At 50.1% G+C, this 23,273-nt stretch overlaps 7 protein-coding genes across 7 annotated transcripts; 3 read left to right on the top strand and 4 right to left on the bottom strand.

The window, feature by feature from the left end:
• Positions 1-54: 54 nt before the first annotated feature.
• Positions 55-1,794, bottom strand: BX661DRAFT_139259 (cactus-binding C-terminus of cactin protein-domain-containing protein; the record flags this gene model as incomplete). The annotated part of the gene is made up of 2 exons (XM_051532779.1): positions 55-588; positions 1,003-1,794. 2 exons carry the CDS (start codon positions 1,792-1,794, stop codon positions 55-57), a joined length of 1,326 nt encoding a protein of 441 aa, XP_051395171.1.
• A 191-nt stretch (positions 1,795-1,985) lies between these two features.
• On the bottom strand, positions 1,986-2,504 carry BX661DRAFT_138708 (Der f Mal f 6 allergen; the record flags this gene model as incomplete). The annotated part of the gene is made up of 1 exon (XM_051532740.1): positions 1,986-2,504. One exon carries the CDS (start codon positions 2,502-2,504, stop codon positions 1,986-1,988), a length of 519 nt encoding a protein of 172 aa, XP_051395170.1.
• A 929-nt stretch (positions 2,505-3,433) lies between these two features.
• On the bottom strand, positions 3,434-10,138 carry BX661DRAFT_159067 (uncharacterized protein). The gene is made up of 2 exons (XM_051533292.1): positions 9,603-10,138; positions 3,434-9,400 (listed from the first exon to the last, which is right to left on the bottom strand). The coding sequence occupies exons 1-2, from the start codon at positions 9,690-9,692 to the stop codon at positions 3,923-3,925; spliced, it is 5,568 nt and encodes a 1,855-aa protein (XP_051395169.1). The 5' UTR covers positions 9,693-10,138; the 3' UTR covers positions 3,434-3,922.
• A 1,388-nt stretch (positions 10,139-11,526) lies between these two features.
• On the top strand, positions 11,527-12,993 carry BX661DRAFT_175511 (band 7 family-domain-containing protein). The gene is made up of 2 exons (XM_051534095.1): positions 11,527-11,685; positions 11,875-12,993. The coding sequence occupies exons 1-2, from the start codon at positions 11,598-11,600 to the stop codon at positions 12,624-12,626; spliced, it is 840 nt and encodes a 279-aa protein (XP_051395168.1). The 5' UTR covers positions 11,527-11,597; the 3' UTR covers positions 12,627-12,993.
• On the top strand, positions 12,994-15,715 carry BX661DRAFT_175509 (uncharacterized protein). The gene is made up of 2 exons (XM_051534094.1): positions 12,994-13,187; positions 13,348-15,715. Exons 1-2 carry the CDS (start codon positions 13,142-13,144, stop codon positions 15,579-15,581), a joined length of 2,280 nt encoding a protein of 759 aa, XP_051395167.1. The 5' UTR covers positions 12,994-13,141; the 3' UTR covers positions 15,582-15,715.
• On the bottom strand, positions 15,668-17,043 carry BX661DRAFT_202546 (Alpha/Beta hydrolase protein). The gene is made up of 4 exons (XM_051538508.1): positions 16,971-17,043; positions 16,723-16,859; positions 16,222-16,607; positions 15,668-16,101 (listed from the first exon to the last, which is right to left on the bottom strand). The coding sequence occupies exons 1-4, from the start codon at positions 16,986-16,988 to the stop codon at positions 15,710-15,712; spliced, it is 933 nt and encodes a 310-aa protein (XP_051395166.1). The 5' UTR covers positions 16,989-17,043; the 3' UTR covers positions 15,668-15,709.
• Positions 17,044-19,377: 2,334 nt separating this feature from the next.
• Positions 19,378-22,775, top strand: BX661DRAFT_175505 (uncharacterized protein). The gene has a single exon (XM_051534093.1). The coding sequence runs from the start codon at positions 19,706-19,708 to the stop codon at positions 22,505-22,507; it is 2,802 nt and encodes a 933-aa protein (XP_051395165.1). The 5' UTR covers positions 19,378-19,705; the 3' UTR covers positions 22,508-22,775.
• The last annotated feature ends 498 nt before the right edge of the window (positions 22,776-23,273 follow it).

Raw genomic sequence — 23,273 nt, 5'->3', positions numbered from 1 at the left:
TGCTTGAGTTGGTGATCATTTCTATTTTATTTTTGGCTGGATCAGCATTCTCCGCTAACGGCGGTAGTAGTGGCGCTTGAATCTAAAGTACAACTGCAGCACGCCGCGGTCAAAGACATTCTTGAACCCCCTGCGGCGGTTGTACTCCCACTCGCGGTTAACAATACGGAAGGCAATATCCTCGTACGGGGGGCCGGCGATGAAGCGCAGAATCACCGTGTCCTCGCTCAGCGGATCAGTCTCAATGCGGTACGTGGGCGCCTCAGACTTGTCGATGAGATCGGGGTAAAAAATGTTGAACTTGTAGCCCTGCACAACTTTTGGTGGCGGGTTGTCCTTGTCGTAATGCGTCTGGTTGTACTTGTTCCACTCGTATCCGGTATGCACGCGGTTGAAGTACCGCGGCTTGCGCGGCCGATGCTTGTCCTGCCACGCGTAGGTTTTGGCCGCCACGGTCGCCTCGACACTGAAGATGGCCTCGCTCGGGTCGCGTTCCTTGCGCAGCTCAGCCTCGTAGAGATCCCGCGACGCCGTGTCGTCTGTCGTGTCTGTCGTGTCGGGCTGCTGAGTGCCGTCCAGGATGCGTTGCTGTAGATTTTCAAACCGTTGCCGCTTGAGCTGCTCCACTTCACTGCCCCGGCCGTTTGCACCGTCGCCAGCAGCCGTCCCGCTGGTGCCATGTGATGAGGAACCGGTGCGCAGTCGGGCTTGGCGCAGGCGCTCGGTGCGGCGGTCTAGAATATCGTCATGCATCTCGGCCAGCGTGGCCTTAGCTTTCTCGAAGCCCAGCTCACCGCGCACCTGCTCCCAGTAGTCAACGTCCACGGCGCCCGACTTACCACTCAGCTTTGCCTGCACTTCAGTCTCCAGCTCCAGGAGCTCGGCCAGCGACTTTCCGTGCAAAATATCCTTGACCTCATCTCCAACAACTCCGCTCGTTGTGCCAGAAAATTGCCGCATGTGCGCCGAGCACACGATCAGAAGGTTCTCCCAAAACTCTACATTGCGGGCGTTCTTCTCTAGTGACAAGTACATTTCGACATCATGCACAAGCTCGTCGCACTCCTCAGCTGACAAGCCCTGGACCAACTCGTGTGGCAGCATATCGTCAGAGTCCATACGCACCTTTGCAACCTCCGCGGCCTCGTCGTCGTCTAAGGGCTCATTGGCCAGGCGCAGGCTCATTGCCAGCACGTCGATGGGCTTGGGCCGGTGGTTGCGGATCCGAATCTCGGCGCGCTTCTTTGCCTGACGCAAATGGAACTCCTCTTCCTTCCGCTCCCAGTCACCTAGCTTTTCCTGCTCCTGCTCGCGCCGCACCCGCGCCATCTCTTGGTCGCGCTGCAGCCGCTCGACCTCTCGGAGCTCGCGTCGCTTTCGTAGGTTCTCGAGCTCGCGCTCAGCCTCCAGCCGCCTTTCCTTTTCGGCCTGACCGCGCTCCTCGCGGCTGAGCCCGCGTGCCTTGTCCTGCTCTACCTTTTTCTTCCACACAAACTTTTTGCCTAGCGCGGCGTCGTTGAATGGGTTGTCTGAGGCTTTGTACCCGCCAACTGTATCATCCCCGCGCATACTGTCTGCGTCTGCGTCTGCATCTGCATGTTCTGCTTTGGATTTGGATTTCTTTGAGGACCGTGAGCTGTGCCGGTCTTTGTGTGTGCTTCTTTCGCGGCTCCTGTGCCTTTTGTTGTCTGGCGAGGCTGACTGTCGCCGTGATGAGCGCCGGCTGCGATCCCTGCTATGCTCTCTGCTCCGGTCTCTGCTCCGGTGCTTTTTGTCTTTGTCGTCCCGAGGCATAGAAAATATAACTATGATTTTGTGAAATGGAAGCAACAGTGCCATTGACCTCTAGCTTTTTGACAATTTCCCAAACCCAATTAAAACAAGCTGTGACTGCGTACTTATGGCTGTGGTTTTTGGTAGCCACGTGACCGACAAATTAATAAGACTTGCAAAATTGCTCTCGGTTATACTAAAAACTAAAATTACTATCCTAGCTCGCCGCAGTTGGAAATTGTGATAATCTTGGGGTTTCCCGATCTACAGCCGTACGCTCCCATCCTTTTGACAATATCCATTCCTCCTGTAACCCTGCCAAACACAACGTGTTTGTCATCTAGCCAGGGAGTCTCGCCCATGGTTATGAAAAATTTAGTCCGACTGGTATTTGAGTCGTCATTTACCATCGATAGAGTGCCTGGCCCCCTGTGTTTGAGTTTAAAGTTTTCGACCTCAAACCTCTTGTTAAAATTATACTTTTCACTTGCGCGGCTATTCAAGGCAACGTCTCCGCCTTGCGCCAGCAACCTGGGAATTACATGGGTGAAAGAGCTGCCTTTGTATCCAACTCCCTCTTTGCCCGTGCACAGAGCACGAAAGCTCTCGGCTGTCTTGGGGACCACATCGGAGCGGAGCTCTAATTCAATGCGCCCGCCTGGCCTGCCATCGACGGCGATGTCCATGAAAACCTTGGGAAGTGAAACTGAAGAATTTTTGAGAGCGACCATGATTTATGAGTTGTTACTTGTTTGAGTATGAGTTTGTATGTTAAAAAATTAATAGAGAAGGCAAGTTTCAAATAGTTGGAGTCCTTTCGACGTCTGGCCAATTCGTTAACCACAGACATGCACGTTGTCATCTGAGATGTTGCAGTCTTGCCAGGTGTTTAATTTTTGCAAATATGACTTTGTAAAAAAAAGCATGTGTGCTTGTAAACTTGAGAGTTATCCAATTTTTTTAAAAAAAATTAAAATCTAGTCACCGAATTTATACACGTGAAGGCAAATTGGAAACGAACTAGACAAATAAAAAGCATAACTCTGCAAGTGCCCTTTTGGCACTGATATATATGTGAAAATTTTAAAGCTGAGCTTTAGCTATTCTTAGTTTAAAACAAATTAGCTATGTGCATGCATGCATGTCTGTCACGGGTCACGGGCCACAGCACAAACAAACACATGCTTGCACTGCATACTGGAGATGCACAGATGGCACGATTTGTGGATCATACAGTATGCAGAAAAAATAAATACAATGGTTGGTTGCTTAAAACATTTGAAGTCGTAATTTAAAAAAGCTCGAGGCAGGCAGTTATTATAATGTGTTCACAGTAACAAGAATATGAGTACAAAAAAGATTCCTGATAAGCAAAGGAACTAAAATTTGATGCGCTGCACAAAAAACGTTCACACTTTGCCCAGAGAAAATAGATTCATAGATCCACTTGCTTCTTTGAAGAGGCCCTCTATCTTGTGATAAACAGCTGATGGCCATATCCGTCATAATATGTGGACAAATCAATTCGTGAATTGCCTGCAGGGGTGGGCAGCCGTAGTAGGCGTCTCCTTTTCTTTAAACCCGGCTGCTGGTGTACTGTTATCAAACAAAAGTAAAAGCCATTGAGCAGCAACCTTTCTGACTACATCTGAAATATTATATTTTTAACTAGCACACCCAGTAAAATAAAAAAACTGCTGCGCTGAATTCACATTACTCACAAATCCATTATTGCATTATAATATAATCATATTGCCATGTCTTTACAAAAATCAATCTTCAAATTTATTAAAAAGTGTGATGTCCTCTCGAGGGGTTTTGCAATCACCCTTGATATTCTATGTGCGAATATAAGTATTTTGTACACAAATAGCATTTCAAAATGATGTCTATCAAAATATATATCTTTAATGTATTGTCTTCATCGTTTGTATAGCGATTTTATTCATATACACGAGTCATGCTTGCCGATTTGTATCTTGCAACCCCGTTATTGCATTACTGCAATATTCGCCAAGACTCAGTGTGGAATCAATGTGTTTGCTTATTGTTATAGCGAGACAAAAAATATAGGAAGACCATCCAAGACACAGTCTGGGAAAAAAACTAAAACATGAAATAAACTCAGCAACCGACCCTCAGCGATCGTCTATGTCGGTGACCAGCCACTTCCGCTGCCACTGCCACTACCGCTTCCACTGCCACTGCCACTGCCACTGCCGCTACCATTGCTATTGTTCTGCTGACGGTTACCATTGTTGTTCTCATTGTCGTCATCATCACCATTGACTCTTGCAGTGTAAGATCCTGCACCTGGGGTGTACGAAGGCGATGCCGGACTGTACGATGGCGAAGTGGGGCTGTACGACGGCGAGGTAGGCGAGTACGACGGAGACGTAGGGCTATATGAAGGCGACGTCGGCGAGTACGATGGCGACGTGGGGCTATAAGAAGGCGATGTAGGAGAATACGACGGCGATGTTGGGCTATAAGACGGTGACGTGGGACTGTACGACGGCGAAGTAGGCGAGTAGGACGGAGACGTGGGACTGTACGAAGGCGACGTGGGACTGTACGAAGGAGACGTCGGTGAATAGGAGGGCGACGTCGGCGAGTACGAGGGCGACGTCGGGCTATATGATGGAGACGTCGGGCTGTACGATGGTGACGTGGGTGAGTACCTCGGCGAAGTGGGCGTGTAAGAGGGCGACGTGGGACTGTACGAAGGAGACGTCGGGCTGTAGGATGGGGACGTTGGGCTGTATGAGGGCGAGGTCGGGCTATACGACGGAGACGTGGGGGAGTACGATGGCGAAGTCTGGCCATACCTGGGCGAAGTGGGGCTGTACGACGGGGATGTTGGGCTGTACGAGGGCGAGGTCGGCGAGTACTGCGGCGAAGTCGGCGAGTACGACGGAGAGGACGCGTTGTATGTCGGTGATGTGGGCGAGTACGCCGGCGAGGCGGGCGAGTAGGGGCTGGCGCCGTTCCATCCGGGCGACGTGGCGCCACTGTCCACAATGGGTGAGAACATGGCATTGATCGGCGATCCTGGCCCGCCGCTGCTCATGTAGTCTGGACTGCGGCTGTCGTAGGGCGTCATCTGTGGCGACATGCCACCATTCGCGCCCGGCGTGCTGGCGAGCATGTAGGCCGCACCACCAGCAGGGACATTGGACAGCTCGAAGCCCTGCGCGCGCGGGTCGATGACCGCCTGGCTGAGCATCTCCTCGTCAAGCATGATGTCAAAGGCGCCAGTGCCCAGCGGCGCCAGCTGCCCAAGCAGAATGTTCTCGGCAACGCCGCGGCAATCGTCGATGGCACCGACAGAGGCTGCGTCCATGAGAATCTCAACGGTCTCCTCGAATGTACAGCGCATGAGCGCGCCGGTCTCAGTGCGGTTGATTCCGTGACGAGTGATGGCCGTCAGAACACCACGGGAAGTCATCAGGTCGACAAGCAGCGCCAAATGCCTGTAGTTGACATATGATCCGCCGCCCTCGATAACCTCGCGCGTCTCGCGCAGAATGGCTGCACGTGCCGCTTCAATGCCCAGCACAGCGCGAATCTCGATAGGGTGGTTTGAGTACGTGAGCCTGGAGTCAATGTGATCCTGCCACAGAACCTCGCGCAGGTTGATTCCGTCTGTCTTGATGGTCAGCTCGGTGTGGTTGACATACTCACCGTTGGCATCGATGATTCTCTTCGTCTCCTCAACCATGTATGTGCGCGAGATGTTTTCAATTCCACGCAGCACGACCTTGTTGAGCATCTCGGTCTCGATGGTCTTGAGGAACATGTCCTCCTCCATCTGACCGCCCTCGCCAATGCCGTCGTCGCCGTCGTCTTTCATGTCCGTGTTGACAATACGGCAGCGGATAACCATCTTCTCAGCGTTGTCGTCACTGCCAAAGCACTGCATGTCAGTGTTGAACACCTCTGTGATCTTGTCGACAATTTCGTTGACCGAGAGGTTTTTGTCGAGAACCCGCTTGCGGTTCAGCTCGAGGCGCAGGAGCCAGGGCGAAATGGCCTCGACGGAGTGCTGGTCACTGGAGAGCTCGTGGTACAGCTCCACGAATTCAGTGTCCTCCTCGATCCGCGTATATATCTTATCTCCAGGCTGGCCGCCCTCGCTGGCCGGCTTGTCCGAGATAGGGTCGTACCAAATCTCGGCAGCCGCCGTGACGTCGGCAAGCGTTGTGTGCTCGATGGCCACCTGCACGTCCTTGACGCGCTCGTGGTTGGACGACACGTTCTCGGAAAGGAAGATGATCAGCGAGGGCGTCCGAATGTTGGTCGCCACGTTGATGACCTCCTTGAGGCGCGGCACACCCTGCGTTCCCTTTGAGGCGACACCAGCCAGATGGAACGTGTTGAGCGTCATCTGGGTTGCCGGCTCACCAATCGACTGCGCAGCCAGCACTCCGACCATCTCGCCGGGGTTGATCTGCGCCCGCTTAAAACGCGCCTCAATTTCGGCAAGCAGCCAGTCAAAGGCCTCCTTAGTCATGTGGTACTTCTCGATAACCAGCTTGGTCGCCAGCCTCGACCGCAGGTGGATTTGGAACAGAAGTGTGGCGTTGCTCTGCGCCTCGATGCTCAGTTTGTCCTCGCCGCGAATGACAGGGAGTCTGGTCCGGGTGAGCGACTCAACTAGGTTGACAATCTCGACTGGGTTGATGTTGGATGGCTTGCGCGAGTCAATGTTGAATGTCTGTTGGGCGATTTTGATCAGGCGCTCAACATTCAGCGGGAGCGGGATGCGGTCCTCGCCGTCCTTGATAATAAAGTTGCGCACAATTCGGCGGTCCTCCAACAGCTGGTTAAACTCACTGTCCAGCACCCGCTGAACCGCCTCGTTACCCTCGATGTTCCTGAGAATTGCGTAGTCCAGCGACCCGGGGTGGAAAATGGCGCCGTGGTCCATCACGTTGACGCGGTACATACGCTCGAAGGAAACGTTGCTGGAGGACACAGAGAGCAACTTCTGCGACTCGATGGAGCAGCCGTCCATGCCGTCCTCGCCGTAGACAAACTGCACGATCTGGCCAAGCGAGTTTCGGATAGTGCCGTCGTACTGGCACATGATGTCCTCAAGCGCCTTGACCAGACGACGCTGAATATAACCCGTCTCGGCAGTCTTGACAGCCGTGTCGATAAGACCCTCGCGACCACCCATGGCGTGGAAGAAGAACTCCTGCGGTGTCAGGCCACGCAGGTAAGAGTTCCGCACGAACCCCTTACTCTCGGGCGAAAAGTCGTCCTTGGCGTAATGGGGAAGCGTGCGGTACTTGAAGCCAAAGGGGATGCGTTTGCCTTCGACGTTCTGCTGGCCCACACACGAGGTCATCTGCGACACGTTGATAAACGACCCCTTCGAGCCGGCGTCAACCATCTGACGGACGTTGTTGTTCTCCTTCAGCTGGCCTTGCACCCGCTTTCCGGATTTATCGCGCGCGTCGTTGAGATCAGCGTTGATCTTGCTCTCGAATGTCTCTTTGATCGTCATACCGGGCATGCGCTCCAGCTTGTCGTGCTGCGCGCTGGAAATGACCTCGTCGACGCGCGCAAAGCACTCGCTGATAATGACGCCCACATCCTCCATGGTTTTGTCATTGGCAATCGTGTCTCCGATTCCGACGCTGAAGCCGTAGTGCAAGAACCAGTTGTTGATGACGCGCTGCGTGCCGTCGAAGAAGTGACGCGCGACCTCGGAGCCGTATTCGTTGAAGATCGTGTGGATGAGACCGCCCTCGGACGAGCCGACAGTCTTCTTGCACACGATGCCGCAGACCAGCTCGCCGTTGTCGACGTATACGCGCGTGTCTCCGGGCGAGATCCACGTGGTCTCGTTGTCGGGGTGCGTGACATGGAACTTTTGGCAATTGATACCCTTGGGAATGACCATGCTGTAGATCTGCTTGCCCGACCACATGGGCTTGGGCTTGATAATGCAAGGCGTGGGCAGGCAGCCGTCCCAGTCGGGCATGTGTAACATGAGCATCATGACCATGTCGAGGTCGAGCAGCGTGTCACGCTTGGTAAACCTGCGAATCGCACACAGCGTATCCTGCACAATACCCATGACAGGCTTGTTTGCCTGGGGTGAGATGATCTGCTTGGGGACCATGCAAATCTCGCGGATCTCGGCGCGCGTCTCCTCGGACTGGGGCACGTGCAAATTCATCTCGTCACCGTCGAAATCGGCGTTGTAGGGCGACGTGACCGACAGGTTCAGGCGGAAGGTCGAGTAAGGCATGACTTTAACGCGATGACCCATCATCGACATCTTATGCAGCGATGGCTGACGGTTGAAAATAATCACATCATCATCAATGAGATGGCGCTCGACGCGGTAGCCGATCTGCAGCGGCATGTCGCCGCTGAGTTTGTTAAAGTTGAGGTTAATGCGCTCGCCAGTGTCACGGATGACATACTTGGCTCCCGGGTGTTCGTTGGGCCCGTTGCGCACGTACTCCTGTAGCTTGTCAATGTTGTATGGCGTCACGGTCTCGGGGTAAGTCAGGTTGCGTGCGATGCTTCGCGGCACGCCGACCTGATCGATCGAGATGTTGGGATCACCCGTGATGACAGTGCGCGCCGAAAAGTCAACGCGCTTGCCCATCAGGTTGCCGCGCAGACGGCCCTCCTTGCCCTTCAGGCGCGCGCGAATCGATTTGATGGGGCGACCCGACTTTTGCAGTGCCTGCGGCATCCCGCTCAGGTCGTTATTCATAAATGTGGCCGTATGGAACTGCAGCAGGTCCACAAACTCTTTGACGACGTGCGCCGGGGCACCCTCGACAACGCAACTCTGAAGGCGCGCGTTGGCCTTGAGGATATCGTTCAACTTGTACGTCAGATCATCCTCACTGGCGCGCGCGGCGTCCATCTGGATACTGGGACGCACGGTCATCGGCGGGACGGGCATGACGTGCAGCAGCATCCACTCGGGGCGCGCGTAGTGCGGGTCAATGCCCATGGCCTCAGCGTCCTCGTCAGAGATCTTCTTGAGCGTCTGAAGCACACGCTCAACAGTGACCTCCTCCTTGTCGTTCGCCGCCGGCTCCTCAGTCGCGGTGACGCGCATCTTGGCAAAGAGCTTCAGGCCGTTCTTACGGAAGTTCGGCTGGCGGGCACCGCATCCGGGCCTGACCTTGTGTGCCCCAATGATGCCCTCCATTCCGTTGGATGCGGCACCAGACGCGCTGTTGGTCTTAGACCCAGAGCCAGCATCGTTCCCCGCATCCTCGGCGGGCTTCTCGCATACGGTACGCGCCTTGCACTCCTCCCACACAAGCTTCATGCGCCGCGTGGCGTCGGGCGTCTTCAGGACCCTTTGGAACTTGGAGTCGTTGAGGTCAGCCTTGAGCTTGCCGCACTCCCAGCACACGCACTCGAGGACCTTCTTGACCTTGGCGATAAAACCAATGTGAAAGACTGGCTTGGCCAGGTTGATATGCCCAAAGTGGCCTGGGCACTCCTTCATACCTTCGCTGCAAGTCTGGCACATGACGTTGCGGTCGATGGTGCCCATGCGCGGGTCCAAGAGACCGCCGATCTTGGGCTTGCCGTCGTCATCACGCAGCTCTGGGAACTCGATGTTGGCCACTGACATGCTTCTCTAGACAACACAATAGTGCTCGGTACATATTGTATACTTTGATTTCATTTAGTCAATTTTGCCTCTCACAACCACTTTAATTACAAAAATACAGCGCATAGATCCGCCTCATGACCCATTTCCGGGCCTGGTCGGAACAAAGCAAGCGGTGCAGCAGCACCCATCCAAACGAAAATAAATATCAGCAATAAGCAGTACTTACAATCTCGTCAGGCGAGAAAATGCCAAACTGGACATACTTCACCCGGCGCATGGGCGCCGAGGAATGGGCCAGCTCCAAGGTGTACGACATTTCAGGCTACGGACGAATTAAAGAAACAGGTGAAAAGCGAAGGTGTGCTTGTCGCGTGTCTCTGTCGGGGTATAAATAATACTCCTCCTTTGTAGCAAGTGCGAGATGTGCCTAATCGCTAGTGGGGAACTGGCGAAATTTGGTACGTGCAATCGGGATGCTAATAGAAAGAAAAATAAATAAATCACTTGAAATTTATAAAAGGGGGGTGAAAGAGGAAGAAAAGAAAAAAAGCGAGATTTTTTTACGGCTGCCTTTATTTCAGTCCACCGCCAAATGAAATAATAAAACCCGCGCTTTGTACTACTGATTTGTTGTTTATATTTTTTAAAGTTGTGTGTAATTGCGGTCGTCAATTAAAGATACTATTACGCGCCGCGTAAAAAAAATAATAAGAAAAGAGAAAAATAAATAAAGTGTCCACACCCAAAGAACGCGGATTTAGCGCGTGTGTATGAGATGTTCTTTTTAGTTTTTGGTTTTTGTGGCCGCAGAACACCAAGAAAAAAATGTGCAGTGTTTTTCGATTTGCTTTGCCACGCATTTCACCGCCCAATAACTCGCCTACGACTGATCTGACAGGATCAAGTAGGTCTGATTAAGCCTTGTGAAAGTGCCCAACCAGCCAACAATCTTGCTTACAGTTGTGATGAGGGTCAGTCTTTTTTCTCGTGCTCCATTACACTAAAAGAAAAGAATGAGGCTACAAGCATCCTGTAAATCGACATTCTTCCCACAGATCGAATAGCAACCTGAAAGGTGTTTAGAAACTAGTGGCAATAGACCACTATGGTCGACGGTATTAATCAGTTCGCTGCTTCTTTTGAAGAGAAGAAACAGGAGCAGATGGATTCTTGCGCATACGCTTGGGCTTGGGCCTGGGCTTTGGCTTGAGCAAAGTGTCAGGGCATTTTTGCGCGAGAAATGGGGAGGACAATTGCCTGTAAGCAGGGCACTAATAATGATGCGAAAGCTTAGCATCGCAGCCATGTTGCGATTCCACTTCTGTCTGCCTGATGGCACTTTTCCTCCATCCTTGATCTTGGTTTCGTCGGCCCCGAAGGTTTTCAGGCAGTCTTCCATTGTGCACTGGAGCAAGCCGTGGCATACAATTTGGGAAGGTTTTTCTACTGCCGGAATTATATTATCGCCTGTTATGGCTACTTGCTGCTGCTGCTTCACCTTGCGGGAAATATTTAGCTTAGACTAGCCTTTTCCCTCCCCTACCCACCGAATGGTATCGGCAGAATGTGGGCAAATAGGCATCCACTTGTCGCGATTGCTGTGCACTATCAATACTAGATGGGGCATCGGCGACAGTTTTAGTTGCAACATAAACAGCGGCGGCTGCTGCTGCGATAGAATTTGGTGAATATAATTACATCGTTAAACGTCACGTCCAACTCATAGCCAAAGCACCAGTCAGACACAAACACTGAATACTTCCTCACATCTTCAAAAATCTGGACATTTTGATAGATTAACAGAGGCCAACTATCGAGATAGTGGGTACCCACCCGCTCTCAGCGTGTAAAGCGCCAATGAGATGTTAGTTGTGTTTAGTCAGGGGTAAAGAGAAGACCTCTGATGTATAGTATTTTACGTTTTTGGAGAAAACAAATAAGATTTAAGCCCTGAATCGGGCATATCCACTATTGAGATAGTGGCCGATTGCTAATCGGTTATATTAATGATTAAATCACGAAATATAACTGATATTTTAGGCTAAAAAACTGGGGGAAAACGGGTTTTGAAAACCCCCCGCTTAAAAATCTGGACTTTCGCTATAAATGTCTGGATATTCTAAAATCCATTTTCACTAGCGTATCGCGCCCTTTTTTTCTCCACTCATCAAATTCATCAATATTATTTTATTTTTCTCACAAACAACTTGTCAACTCAAGAATGTCAGCCAAAGCAATTCAGAGACTCACCAACGCGGGAATCGTCTTGGCCATCGGGTCAGCCGCTGTACAGGCTAGTCTTTATGACGGTACGTTGCACACACACACGACATTCAGCCAATTGAGCAGCACACGGCAGAATCCGCTTGGCGTGTGCTGCAGCAGCCCAAAATAGTAGCTCTTTTAACATTGTAAATGTGTCTATTTAGCAACATGCATGCCCACTAACTGCTTTCAACTGTCTTTTTATACGTCACCATACTCGCCGCTCGGTTTAGTCAAGGGTGGGCAGCGCGCGGTTATTTTCGATCGTATCCAGGGAGTTAAGCAGACTGTTGTTGGCGAGGGCACCCATTTCCTCGTTCCGGGACTGCAGCGGGCCATTATCTACGACGTGCGCACACGCCCGCGCTTGATTTCGACCACAACCGGCTCCAAGGATATGCAGATGGTCAGCCTGAGCCTTCGCGTTCTCCAGCGCCCGAGCAAGGAGAACCTCCCGCGCTTGTACCAGAACCTGGGCCTCGACTATGACGAGCGCGTGCTTCCGTCGATCGGTAACGAGGTGCTCAAGTCGGTCGTTGCGCAGTTTGACGCCAGCGAGTTGATCACCCAGCGCGACATTGTCTCGGCACGCATTCGCGAGGAGCTTGTCAGCCGCGCACAGGAGTTCAACATTGAGCTCGAGGACGTATCCATTACGCACATGACGTTTGGTAAGGAGTTTACCGTTGCTGTCGAGAAGAAGCAGATTGCTCAGCAGGAGGCCGAGAGAGCGCGCTTTGTCGTCGAGAAGGCTGAGCAGGAGAAGCTGGCTGCCATTATTCGCGCTGAGGGCGAGGCCATGGCTGCTGACCGCATTTCATCGGCTCTGTCGAAGGCTGGCCCTGGTCTTGTCAAGCTGCGTCGCATTGAAGCGTCGCGCGAGATTGCCGAGACCCTGGCTGCCGCTCGCAACGTGACGTATCTGCCGTCTTCAGGATCGCAGGGATCAAACAACCAGATGCTGCTGAACATCGGCTCTGCTTAAAACGAACTTCGTTTGCTCAGTTGCCTCTTTTATGTTCTGTGCCATTTTTCAAAGTTTTATGAAGCAGCTCCCGACTTGTATTGCACAATCAATAAAACAAAAGGGTTGTATAAAATTATTGATCAGCGACTTTGCTCGCTCGGCTGTGTTTTTTCTAGCTGCTGCCAAGACTTTTTGTACCCAGCCAGCCTCCGTTCCCGAATGAAGGCGGGTTTGCTGTGCCCAGAGTGTAAATTTCCAAGCGCCAATCACGCGCTTGCTGATGGCTGCATTCACGGGTCTTGGCAATGGAATAAAAAAGGGCTGCGTGTCACTCGATTTTGTCAGCAACCAAAATAAAAAATTACAAGCTGCGACACGCATTGCTTCTCTTTACATCTGCTTCCATTTAATTTCCGCCTTTCTACATTTCGCACTATTATTATCCCTTTTTTATTATTATTCAGCGCATTCGCCCAAACATTCGACCCTCGCATTCGTTCGCATTCTAACCACAGCTTCGCTTTAGACACAAGATGGTTACGCGCTTGCTGTACGGAAATCCAATCGAGGATGAAGTCAGTACGTAGAAAATTTAATTGAATTTGGTTGCAACAAAACAGAAAAAGAAGGAGCGGCGGCAAGTAAAGCCGAGTATCTTTTGTCCGAGTATTTTTTGTGCTGGTCACTTGCTAAGCTTGTAAAGTCTGCCTTTTTTTGCATTTCTATAATTTTTTTGTAGACCGCCTGACAGCCGAGGACGTCCCGAACCACGAGCTCGACATCACTGGGGCAATCGACTTTGCCGACAAGATCCGCTCCAAAGAGTACAGCGCCAAAGAGGTGGCCCGCGTGCTGCGCAAGCGCATGCAGTACCCGAACCCCAACGTGCAAATTCTGGTACTCAGTCTGTCAGACATCTGTGTGAAGAACGGCGGCCAGCTCGTGCAGCTCGAAATATCCAGGCGCGAGTTCATCGACGACATAGCAAACATTTTGGAGACGCAAACCGGCCGCGCGTTCGATCTGCGGAAGCTCGTTGTCAAGCTCATCCAGGAATGGGCGCTTCTCTTCCGCGGCAACGTCGAGATGAGCTATACAAATGGCGTGTACGAGCGCTTGAAGCGGTCCGGTTATATTTTCCCCGAGCTCGATGCTGCGACATCGGGCGCGATGATTGACACTGCCAGCGCCCCGGAGTGGGAGGACAGCCCGGTGTGCCAGCGCTGCCGCACATCGTTCACATTCACAAACCGCAAGCACCACTGCCGCCACTGCGGAAAGTGCTTCTGCAAGGACTGCTCGTCCAACACAACGACCATTCCAAAGTTTGCCATCTACGACCCCGTCCGCGTGTGCCATGGTTGCTATCTCCGGCTAAAGAAGATAGTTCCCGACTCCGAGAGCACGCCGACGGGCTCGACGGCTGCGCGTGGCGGCAGTCAGCATAGGCCCCACAGGAGCAGCATCAGTACTCCGGCCAGACCAGCCACAACCACCCCCGCAGTCGATGACGCGGACGAGGATCTGAAGCGAGCAATTGAGCTCTCACTGCAAGAGACCCAGAAGCAGCCCAACTACGCCGACTACACACTGAAGCCCGTCTCTTCGGGATACTCAGCGCCCGCCGCTATCTCTGCCACGACTGCGCCTGCTCCTGCCGTGGTGTCAAATGCCTCGGCGACCCGCTATCCGAATATCACCCCCAGCGAGCCCTATCCGCTTGTTAGAGCCCCTTCCAACAACAACCAGGTGGAGGACGAGGATCCGGACCTTCTTGCGGCAATCGAGGCATCGCTGCGCGACATACCGGGAAGCGGTGTTCCCGACTACCTTGCTCCATCCAACACCTCATACCCCTCGTTTTCGCATACCGGTCACTACGCGTCGCCGCCGCCGGCAGTTAAAACTGGCACATCCATGACTGCGTTTATGCCTGCTGCCGGCGCCGACGAGGACGACGACGTCAACCCGTTGAGCGCAGCGGAGAGGGAGAACGTCCAAATATTTGAGTCACTGCTGGCAAGGCTTCACGAAAGCAGGCAGGATATCAGCAACGACCCGCAGATCCAGTACCTGTACGAAACCATCGGGCAGATTCACCCAAAGATCACCGACGCTATCGACAGGGTTGATCAGAAGACCAGTGAGTTTAACAAGCTTCACGATCGCATCGTCACGGCGATCAAAATCTACGATCAGCTTCTGGACAAGCGGCTGCGCCCGGCCTCCTATGGTGCGCAGCACGCCGGGATGTCAACCAATGTACCGTCGTATATGCCAACCCAGCAGTCGATGTATCCGGCAGTTCCTGCTCAGCAAGCTACATTCACTCCGCCTGCTCACCCGGGCCATTATCAGACACCGGGGTCTGAAAGCGCGTATGGCCAGCAGAGGGCTGCTTCGCCGTACTACATGCAGCAGCCGGACCAGCAGCCTCACGCGCCGACCTACCAGCAGTACAACCACCACCAGCAGCAGCAGCAGCCTCAGCCTCAGTTCCAGCATCAGAATCAACAGCCGCAGCCACAGCAGTTTGTCACTACTAACTCACACCCGTCTGCCATCCCGGCGCAGACATACTCTGGGTCACCCGGGTATGCGCCCAATCTTTTGTATATGCCTGTTTCCAACGTCAGCGCACCGTCGAGCATAGGGGCTATCCAGCATGAGCAGCACATCCAGCCGCAGCCCATACAAGCGCCGTTGATTGGTGTTTCTCCAGTTCACCAACAGAACGTTGCCATGTCTCGCTCGCCGCCCATGAATCCGCACTTTGTTCCTCCGCCTGTTGTGCACATGCCAAACATCCCTGTTATGCAGCCGTCTGCAGCGCACCAAGTTTCTGCGCCGCAAATGCCACCGCAGAGCACATTGGCACCTTCCCACGTGCAATCGCCAGCGCTGGTGCCGGCTCCAGCCCTGGCCCCAGCTTCGGTGCCAGAACCTGAGGAGGTGATGTTGATCGAATTTTGATGTGTGTCGAATCTTTTCAACTTTTTTCTTTTACACATAATAATTTTTGTCATATTTTTTTTGTCGGATGTGTAATTGTATTAATTGTTTTTGTATGTGCAATGCCAAATAAAACAAACATGGATGAATTAAAACTCAAAGTATGCGTCGAAGCGTCCAATATCAGGTTTTCCAAAGTAATCGACGTGGTCGGAAAATCCTGTGTCAATCGTCGGCCATCTGTACGCGCCATCCAAATCCTCGCGGACAGTTTTCTGGCATACATAAAAGTCATAATCCTTGTTGATAATGTGGATCTCCAGCGGATGGTGCTGGTATCCAAGGATCTGCCATGGCGGAACGTGTGGCACAAAATCGCCCTGGTTGGTGATACGAAACGTCTGGTTGCCAAGCACCGAGGTGTAGTACTCGGAGAATGCATGGTTGCCAACTCGAGGCTCGCCGAACGTCCACACGCGGATCCTATCCCTGTAATAACTGTTCTCCCTGACAAACATCAGCGCCGACAGCACCGCGTTGGCTACAAAATAGTTCATATAAATCATTTTTTGGTTAAAAGTATTAGCATACAACTCGAGCAGCATCATCACCTTGCTTTTCCAATATTTTTCAACAAAAAAGTGCCAGTTTGTTAGCATACCTCCGCCAAGAGAATGGCCTAAAAACACAATATTGTAATCGGGGAAATCTTCAGCAGCTGCGCGGATGTTCTTTACAATATGTGGGAGCACAGCATAGGTGACTTGGTAGAAACCATAGTGAACTCCGGAATTGTGTATCTCTGGCGGGAACCCTTCAAATATAACCACAGCGTCGGCCACAATAGCGCGGAGTCTTCGGGTTCCAGTCCACACGACGTATATCTCCTTGTCCTTTGTATTTATGGCGATATAGCCATCCGAGACGGGATTCGGACTGTGCCAGGTGGTGTTGAGGGCCAGTTTGTGGAACACTGGCTCCTTGCAGGCAGCACCACAGGTGAACCCACCTCCTTGACGCAAAAAGTAGTACGAGGCTTCACAAAGGCTACATGTGAGAGAACAATGCAAATTTAAACAATAGTGAATATGCGCCAAACAGGTAATATATAGCAATGTGGAAAAAAAGCTACGTTTAGTCGTTTGTTGCCAGTGTTATGTACCTCATATATTTCTTCATGACATTCAAATAGGGCGCATTTTCTTTTCCACTGTATGTTTTCCCTGGCGTAAAGTCGAGATCTTGTGCTTGCACCAATGTGGCTGTAAGCGTGCACAGAGCAAATGCACACGCGCGCACCTAATATTTTATATAAATAATAATACATGCAAAAAAAATTAATTTAGCCAATGTTGAGCAAGGTGAATCAACAAAATGTCTCAAATATCAAAACGGTGTGTTTTTACATACTAATCCTTTGAGCAGCATGGGCAAATGTGCTTTATTTTTTAATAAAAATATAAGATATTTAATGTGACAAGACAAATAATACAAATGCGCAAATGAGAAATGAAAACACGGAGCGCATTCATAATAAAGTTGGCCATTATCTGTTGACTCTTTAGCGGGAATTTGGTGCTTTTTTGTTGAACAAATGGCTATCGACAATTACTATTCTTTTATTTGCCTCTGTAATAGTTTCCTGCATATGGCCACTATTTTTACTGCAACCAACTTAATCACAATGTGTAGTAGAAAATATTGTTTTTGTATTTTCAAAGGTTTCCAGAAAATGCCCCGCAGTGCACTCGACTGTCATATTTTGATTTCGCACTAAAGTTACTGGTGAATAAGACGTGTTTATAACAAGGATAAAACGATAATGATGAAAACGATAAAATAAAACAATAATTGCAATAATTGCGATATTACAATTCCAAGAATCCTATGGAACCGCATATTAGGCTGCTCAAATTGGCACTGTAGTATTTACAGCTTGAATATAATGTCGCCTTAATAATATGCGCGTAGTTTCCTTTGGGTGTGAATATAATCCGTGGTTGCTCGCTTGCAGACTTGCTGCTTGTAGTTGACGGACATTGTGACGATTTAATAGTATGGCTGGTAGAGCAGACAGTGGGGAAGAATAGGTGGCTTGTGGGTATGGCCTTAGCACTTGGTATCTTTGACAATAAAAAAATTGTCAAACTTTTCCCTCATGCGGCGGTTGAAAAGTTTTGCCTGTCTCGAGATATGCTTGCCGGCCGGGGGAATGTGCTTGTTCAGCTTCTGTTTGATGGTCAATAGCAGTGTTTCGCATGGGCCAATGGGTTTTGCGTGGTAGCAATGACACTGCTTTCTGTTAACGAGCTGTTCAGGCTGGGTGTACATTATGTTTCCGTCCCTGACACTGATTGTCAGATCGGGAAGTGTAAAGTTAAGTATGGTGGTATCAAAAGAAGTGGACATTGTGATTTATAAAATATGCTTGAATATTTTTAAAAGAATTAAATTTGTGTGAATAAAATAAAAATACATGTTTGTTTAAACAATCAAGAGAAAAAAGATCGTATGAATAAACATGCTCGCTCTCATATATAATGTCTGCCAGGTCTTTATTGATCACAGATAAAATATTTACTCGGGATGTAGCGTATATGGAACATTAATATTATTACTCAGTAAATGTAACTGCTGAAAAGTGTTTCAAACAGAAACCAATCTCAGAATAGATATTTAATTACAATGCCCGATCGCAATCAATAATATCTGATGAGTGATTTTACTAGTAACGATCACTTGTTCTTCACTTGCGAAATGCCATGTTTTAGAAATAAACACATCTGCCAATCATCTCCGGCAAATGTAAGACGTGTTTTTGGGGATATTTCGACATACCAGGTTGGACTTACATTTTACAGTTACTAAGCAAACATATCACTACCATGAAAAATAGTCATTAGATATCTGCTGGGCGACAGATTAGCTAAAATTAAGCACCTTGAAGTATTGCTACTGCTTACATCCTTACTGTTTCATTTTCTATGACAGCGTCTAAGAAACTCGCAGAAAACGTTTGCTGCCCAATGCTTGCGTCTACAGATAAATACTGCTTTGGTTGGCGCTATATCTGTTATTGGTGGGCAAAAAAGGCAAAAAGAAAGTAATGGTTTTGCAAAAAAACGTAAATGAATTTTAGTCTGTTGACAAAAAATGTAAAATAAAATTGAGACCTTGTAATACGAGTATTCATTTGGTACGCACCGTGTCAGCAAAATAAAACCCAGCATACAAGATCTGATCTTGCGCTATTTTCAATTCAAGAGCTGGTTCTTGGGATTACGACCCGAATTTCATAAAGAGTCATTGTTACTTTAGTTGTGAGAAATGAACACGTGTTATTTTGGCATATGTTTAGACACTTACTGTGGTAGTAGACCTCTGAGAAAAATTCTAATTACCACGCATTGTGTGGCAGTGCAGTTTTTTCCAAATCAACGAACAACTCAAGCTTTAAAGGTATTATGTTACTCTGCCAAATTTAAGAAAAGTAAAAAAAACGCAAATAATAACAGTCTAGCTTATGCACAATTGACAGTCACTTTTGCAGTTTAGTATAAGTATTATTCTCATCATTTTCTTAGTAGACACAGGCTAGCAGATGACTATGCGTGTTGTTTATTTTTGAGTGGAGCACGCATTATTATTGCACCCGGGGTATACCCAAAAAACGAGGGGATTAATAAACGAGGGACGCGGAGACAGCGCGATATCGCCAATAAACGTAAAGTTAATGAAGTTTGCGCTAAACTTACTATTTTTATGATTGCGGGAGCAGCATGTTGCCGACTTCCTTGTGTTTTTTCTTTTTCTTTTTCGTGCATATTTCAAACATTTACCTTATTTTTATTCAATAGTGCATTGCTATTCCTTATTCAATATATCCTATTTCGCTATTCTTCTCTTATTTTACTTTGCATTTTCAAGTTTATTCGTCTAATCGCCCTTCACATTTCCATTGCTCTTTCCAACTCGCCGACTCTAAACAAGCAGCAGCTTCAATATCCACCATCCACAAACCATTGACCCTTTATTCATATATTCTCCTTTTACCAGGCTTTGTATTCCGATCGATCCCGCGACAATTGCTTTTAGAAAGCAGGCCTGTCTATTTTTCACATCACAACTAGGCACTGCCATACAGTATGCCTTTCACACGGCCAGATAACAGTGGGGCAGCCACTCTGGACACTGGCCTTGGCGACAAAGGCAAGCAAAAGCGCATATCAAGACGCCCTCGAGGAGGACTAAAGAAATGGCTATCGCTCAAGGGAATCAACGCCGCCTACCAGCAAGCAGACGAGAACGACACTTGCATTTCCAGCGGGCAAAAAAAAAAAGGCAAGAGCCTTGTCACGCTCGCCGAAACAGCGTCTGCAGCAACATCAGTAAAACACACAGAACTCAGTGCCGTCCGCTTTGTGCCAGCACGAAAGAGCGGTGTTATCAGCACCCCGCGCGAAAACAACAAGGTGTACTCACTATCGAATCGCGAGCTCAAGTCGCAAGATGTATCTCCAGCATTGGCGCGAGAGAGCAATTTTCCGGCAGTTGCTATGCTGCAGACGGATGCCACCGCGGCTGACAACAGTATTTCACTCGCAGATGGCGACGCGCTGTTCGGTGCTCATGCGACAAAGTCACACCCGCCAAGACGCAAACGCTCGCTCATATACGCGATGTATTATACAGCCAAGGCCGATGACTCGCCAAAGCCGGAATCGGTGGACATTGAGGACGAAATACGGTATCTGGATCAGCAACGGATATTGTCATTGCAGCAGCAGCCTTCACAGCCGCCGCCCCCGCCACCATTGGTCGCGCCGTTGCCTATCCATTCGACTGCTCATCCGTGGGTATATGGATCAACCTCGATGGCAACAATGGACACCATCTCCGCCACATTCATGTCCTGCACAAGCATTCCAAACATGCTATACTTTCCAGAATGCCACGAGTCCAACTATATGAGCGCGTCAGAATTCAGCTGTGCTGTAGACACTAGTATCGCGCCGAGCGACTATCCACAACAGCACCAACCAGTTAAAAACACAGCTATCGAGTTTATGCTGGCAGACATTTCCGAGCAGCTTTCAATGACGAGAGCAAAAATTAACAGCTCAGCAGACAGCGTACGCGACTCCGAATACATGTCGTCCAACGGCAGCAACAGTGACATTAGCTGCAGGTCGTCTTATTGTGAGCCACTCTCCGTTAAAATGACAACATACACGTATAGTGGCCGGTTTGCTCCGAGGCTCAGCACAATTGAGCGCGTCCAGGATGGCCGTCTGCTGATTAAGCCCAGCGGTGACGTATCGATCCGGAGTAACAAGACGTTGCCGCTGGCAGAGACCAATTCACAGAGCAAGGTTGTAGTGAGTGCCGATCCAGTGGGGTTTACCGAAGACATAGACAGTGGAAACGAATCCGTGGCCAAGGTCAACCCGCAGCCAGAGGTCCCCATCATTGCTATGAGCGAATCCATTACGAACAATGTTTTTAAACTGGTGTCGGTGGATGACTTCCCGCCAGTTCCAGAGAGCGTCCCCCCACAACAGCAGCAAATAGTGAGCAAGCCAAACGATTCCATGCTGGCCCATGTGTCCCGATTCGGCGTCAACATGGCGGCAAGCACTCACAGCGACCTGTTGTCAGAGTTGATGCGCGGCAGAGCAGACAGCGCGGGACCTACAAACAACAATGGCCTACAAGACGCGTCCGTGTCCTCACCCGAGCTGCCTGAAGAGTCGCACTCGACGATAGCAAACACTTCGGTGGATACGGCCGAGACTACCAAGGTGGATTCTGTTATGGCGTCGCCGGTTAAGCAAGATCACAAACGAATCCTTGCAGTTGCAGTGGCGGTAAATTCTATGGCCCGGAATACACTTTTGCCAGGGTTTGCCACTTCTGAGGCTGAGAGTGAGCGCAGCTTGGTCAATTCGACAGGTGACAAGGTGAATTCAATGCCTAATTCGCAGGTCGGTCTTTTAGCTAGATGCCTCAGCGGCAGGGACCTTGGTCTAGGCGGACTGTCCAACAACCCGTTACTGAACAACAACAACCGACTGCACTCGATTTTCAGCGACCTTTCAGAATCTGACATGGCGCTGCTCGACATGGCACACGCCCTTCCGGCCCACTACTACAATCAGTTTGGCCAGCTGAGCCTGCTGTTCGATGGGCAGCAGCATAGCGTTGTCGTGGACGACTCGCTGACTGGGATGCCCGAGAATTATGTACCTACTACTGCCACGCATGCCAGCGAATACAACACCATTGGAGCTGCTAGTGCTGGGATCGATAACAGCAATGACGACAACAATGATGACGAGATCATGGATAACCTGGCCCTGTCCGATGTAATGGCGATCAACCATGCGGTTATATCACCACCGCCGTCGACGTTGCAGCCTCAGCTGCAGATCCAGAAACAAATGCGGTCGGAGTTTGTGGACAGACCGTTACCCGGACAATTGCATTCAGCAGTGCCAGTGAAATTCAGCAGCGTGGCGGAACCTCGCGCGTCATCTTCAATTTCTGCCAGAACGCGAAAGCTGACGACGGCGCTGGGCAGAGCAACCACGCCATTGGACGGACTCCGGCATCTCCATCGTAAGATGAAAAACACAAGTCAGCAGCGCATTGTCCCAAGTCCCACCACCATCACCACCAGCGAAAGCAGCGACGCAGATGCCGTCCAGCAGCAGAACCAACACCGGGATGAAGATGGGCGCAAGCAGGTGCCTAAGGCTTTCCGGTTCAACGAGCTCGTTGCCGTCTACGAGACATGGGACCGCGAGGAGTACGATAGAAAGGGCATGCCGTCGGCCAAGCTGGATGCCGAGTTAATCGAGCAGATCAAGCACGAGCTAAACGAGTTCAAGGTCTACGAAATGCAAGTGCATGAGGACTCGCGGCACTTCACACACTTTATTTACTAACCAAATAAATAACTTTTTGCGATCATATTACGCGTGTCTACTTTCTGCTCTATCGATTTTCTGTTTACATTTGTTTGTGCGGCCCGCAGAAACTCTAATCGTTATAATTGCGGATAAGATTTGCATCACAAAAACATATCTGCTTTTGCGTACGTCATAATACCTCATTTGCAGTGCGCGTCTATTTTTTATTTTCTTATGTTTCGCAAGGTAAAAAAAGCGGTGAGATGCTTTTTTGGTCTGTTCGAGAGCGAGCGGCTATTGGCAGAGGAAAGGAGGTTGAGATGAGGGAAAGTGCCAAGGCACAAAAGCACGAGCTCACAATGCCTGATAAAAAAAACGTTTTCCCGCTTGTAGTCAAAAGCGTATTCTGCTAACAAAATGCGTCAACTAAAAATCGCATCGTTGTAATTCTGGATTCAGACCAATGAAAAAGATGTTGGGCGACTTGCTCGTCATGCGAGAAAGCAAAAGGACCGCGCGCAGTTGGCTGGGCACTTGAAAAATGGAAAGAGAGGAGCAGCTAATACCAGCAGCGTCCAATCATACTGCGTACACACATGTCTTCACCATTTATTTGTTTAGAATCGATGGCTGCAGGAAGAGGGGGTAAGAAAGAGAAGGCCGAAGCAAAAGGAGTACGCAATGTGGTAAAATGTGACACGGTGCCTATTATTGGGGCAGGAAAGAGCAGAAAAATCGAATGCTTCGGTTGTATTTTTAGCACTCTTCCATTTTGGTACAGATGGAACGTGAGGACGGAAGG

This window comes from Kickxella alabastrina (assembly GCF_025024165.1).
Source record: "Kickxella alabastrina strain RSA 675 chromosome Unknown BX661scaffold_1, whole genome shotgun sequence".
Lineage (NCBI taxonomy): Eukaryota > Fungi > Kickxellomycota > Kickxellomycetes > Kickxellales > Kickxellaceae > Kickxella > Kickxella alabastrina.
The sequence above is the reverse complement of the archived record's forward strand: the minus strand, read 5'-3'. Positions and strand labels throughout refer to the sequence as shown.

Excerpts from the sequence above, each read along its gene's own strand:
- BX661DRAFT_175509 (XM_051534094.1), top strand. The coding sequence starts at position 13,142 with ATGGTTACGCGCTTGCTGTACGGAAATCCAATCGAGGATGAAGTCA. Across the intron at positions 13,188-13,347 it reads TCCAATCGAGGATGAAGTCA|ACCGCCTGACAGCCGAGGAC; the intron begins GTACGTAGAAAA and ends ATTTTTTTGTAG.
- BX661DRAFT_175505 (XM_051534093.1), top strand. The coding sequence starts at position 19,706 with ATGCCTTTCACACGGCCAGATAACAGTGGGGCAGCCACTCTGGACACT.
- BX661DRAFT_175511 (XM_051534095.1), top strand. The coding sequence starts at position 11,598 with ATGTCAGCCAAAGCAATTCAGAGACTCACCAACGCGGGAATCGTCTTG. Across the intron at positions 11,686-11,874 it reads ACAGGCTAGTCTTTATGACG|TCAAGGGTGGGCAGCGCGCG; the intron begins GTACGTTGCACA and ends CGCTCGGTTTAG.
- BX661DRAFT_159067 (XM_051533292.1), bottom strand. The coding sequence starts at position 9,692 with ATGTCGTACACCTTGGAGCTGGCCCATTCCTCGGCGCCCATGCGCCGG. Across the intron at positions 9,401-9,602 it reads TTTTCTCGCCTGACGAGATT|AGAAGCATGTCAGTGGCCAA; the intron begins GTAAGTACTGCT and ends TGTGTTGTCTAG.
- BX661DRAFT_202546 (XM_051538508.1), bottom strand. Across the intron at positions 16,608-16,722 it reads GTCATGAAGAAATATATGAG|CCTTTGTGAAGCCTCGTACT; the intron begins GTACATAACACT and ends TCTCACATGTAG. Across the intron at positions 16,102-16,221 it reads AGGCCATTCTCTTGGCGGAG|CCAACGCGGTGCTGTCGGCG; the intron begins GTATGCTAACAA and ends ACTATTTTGTAG.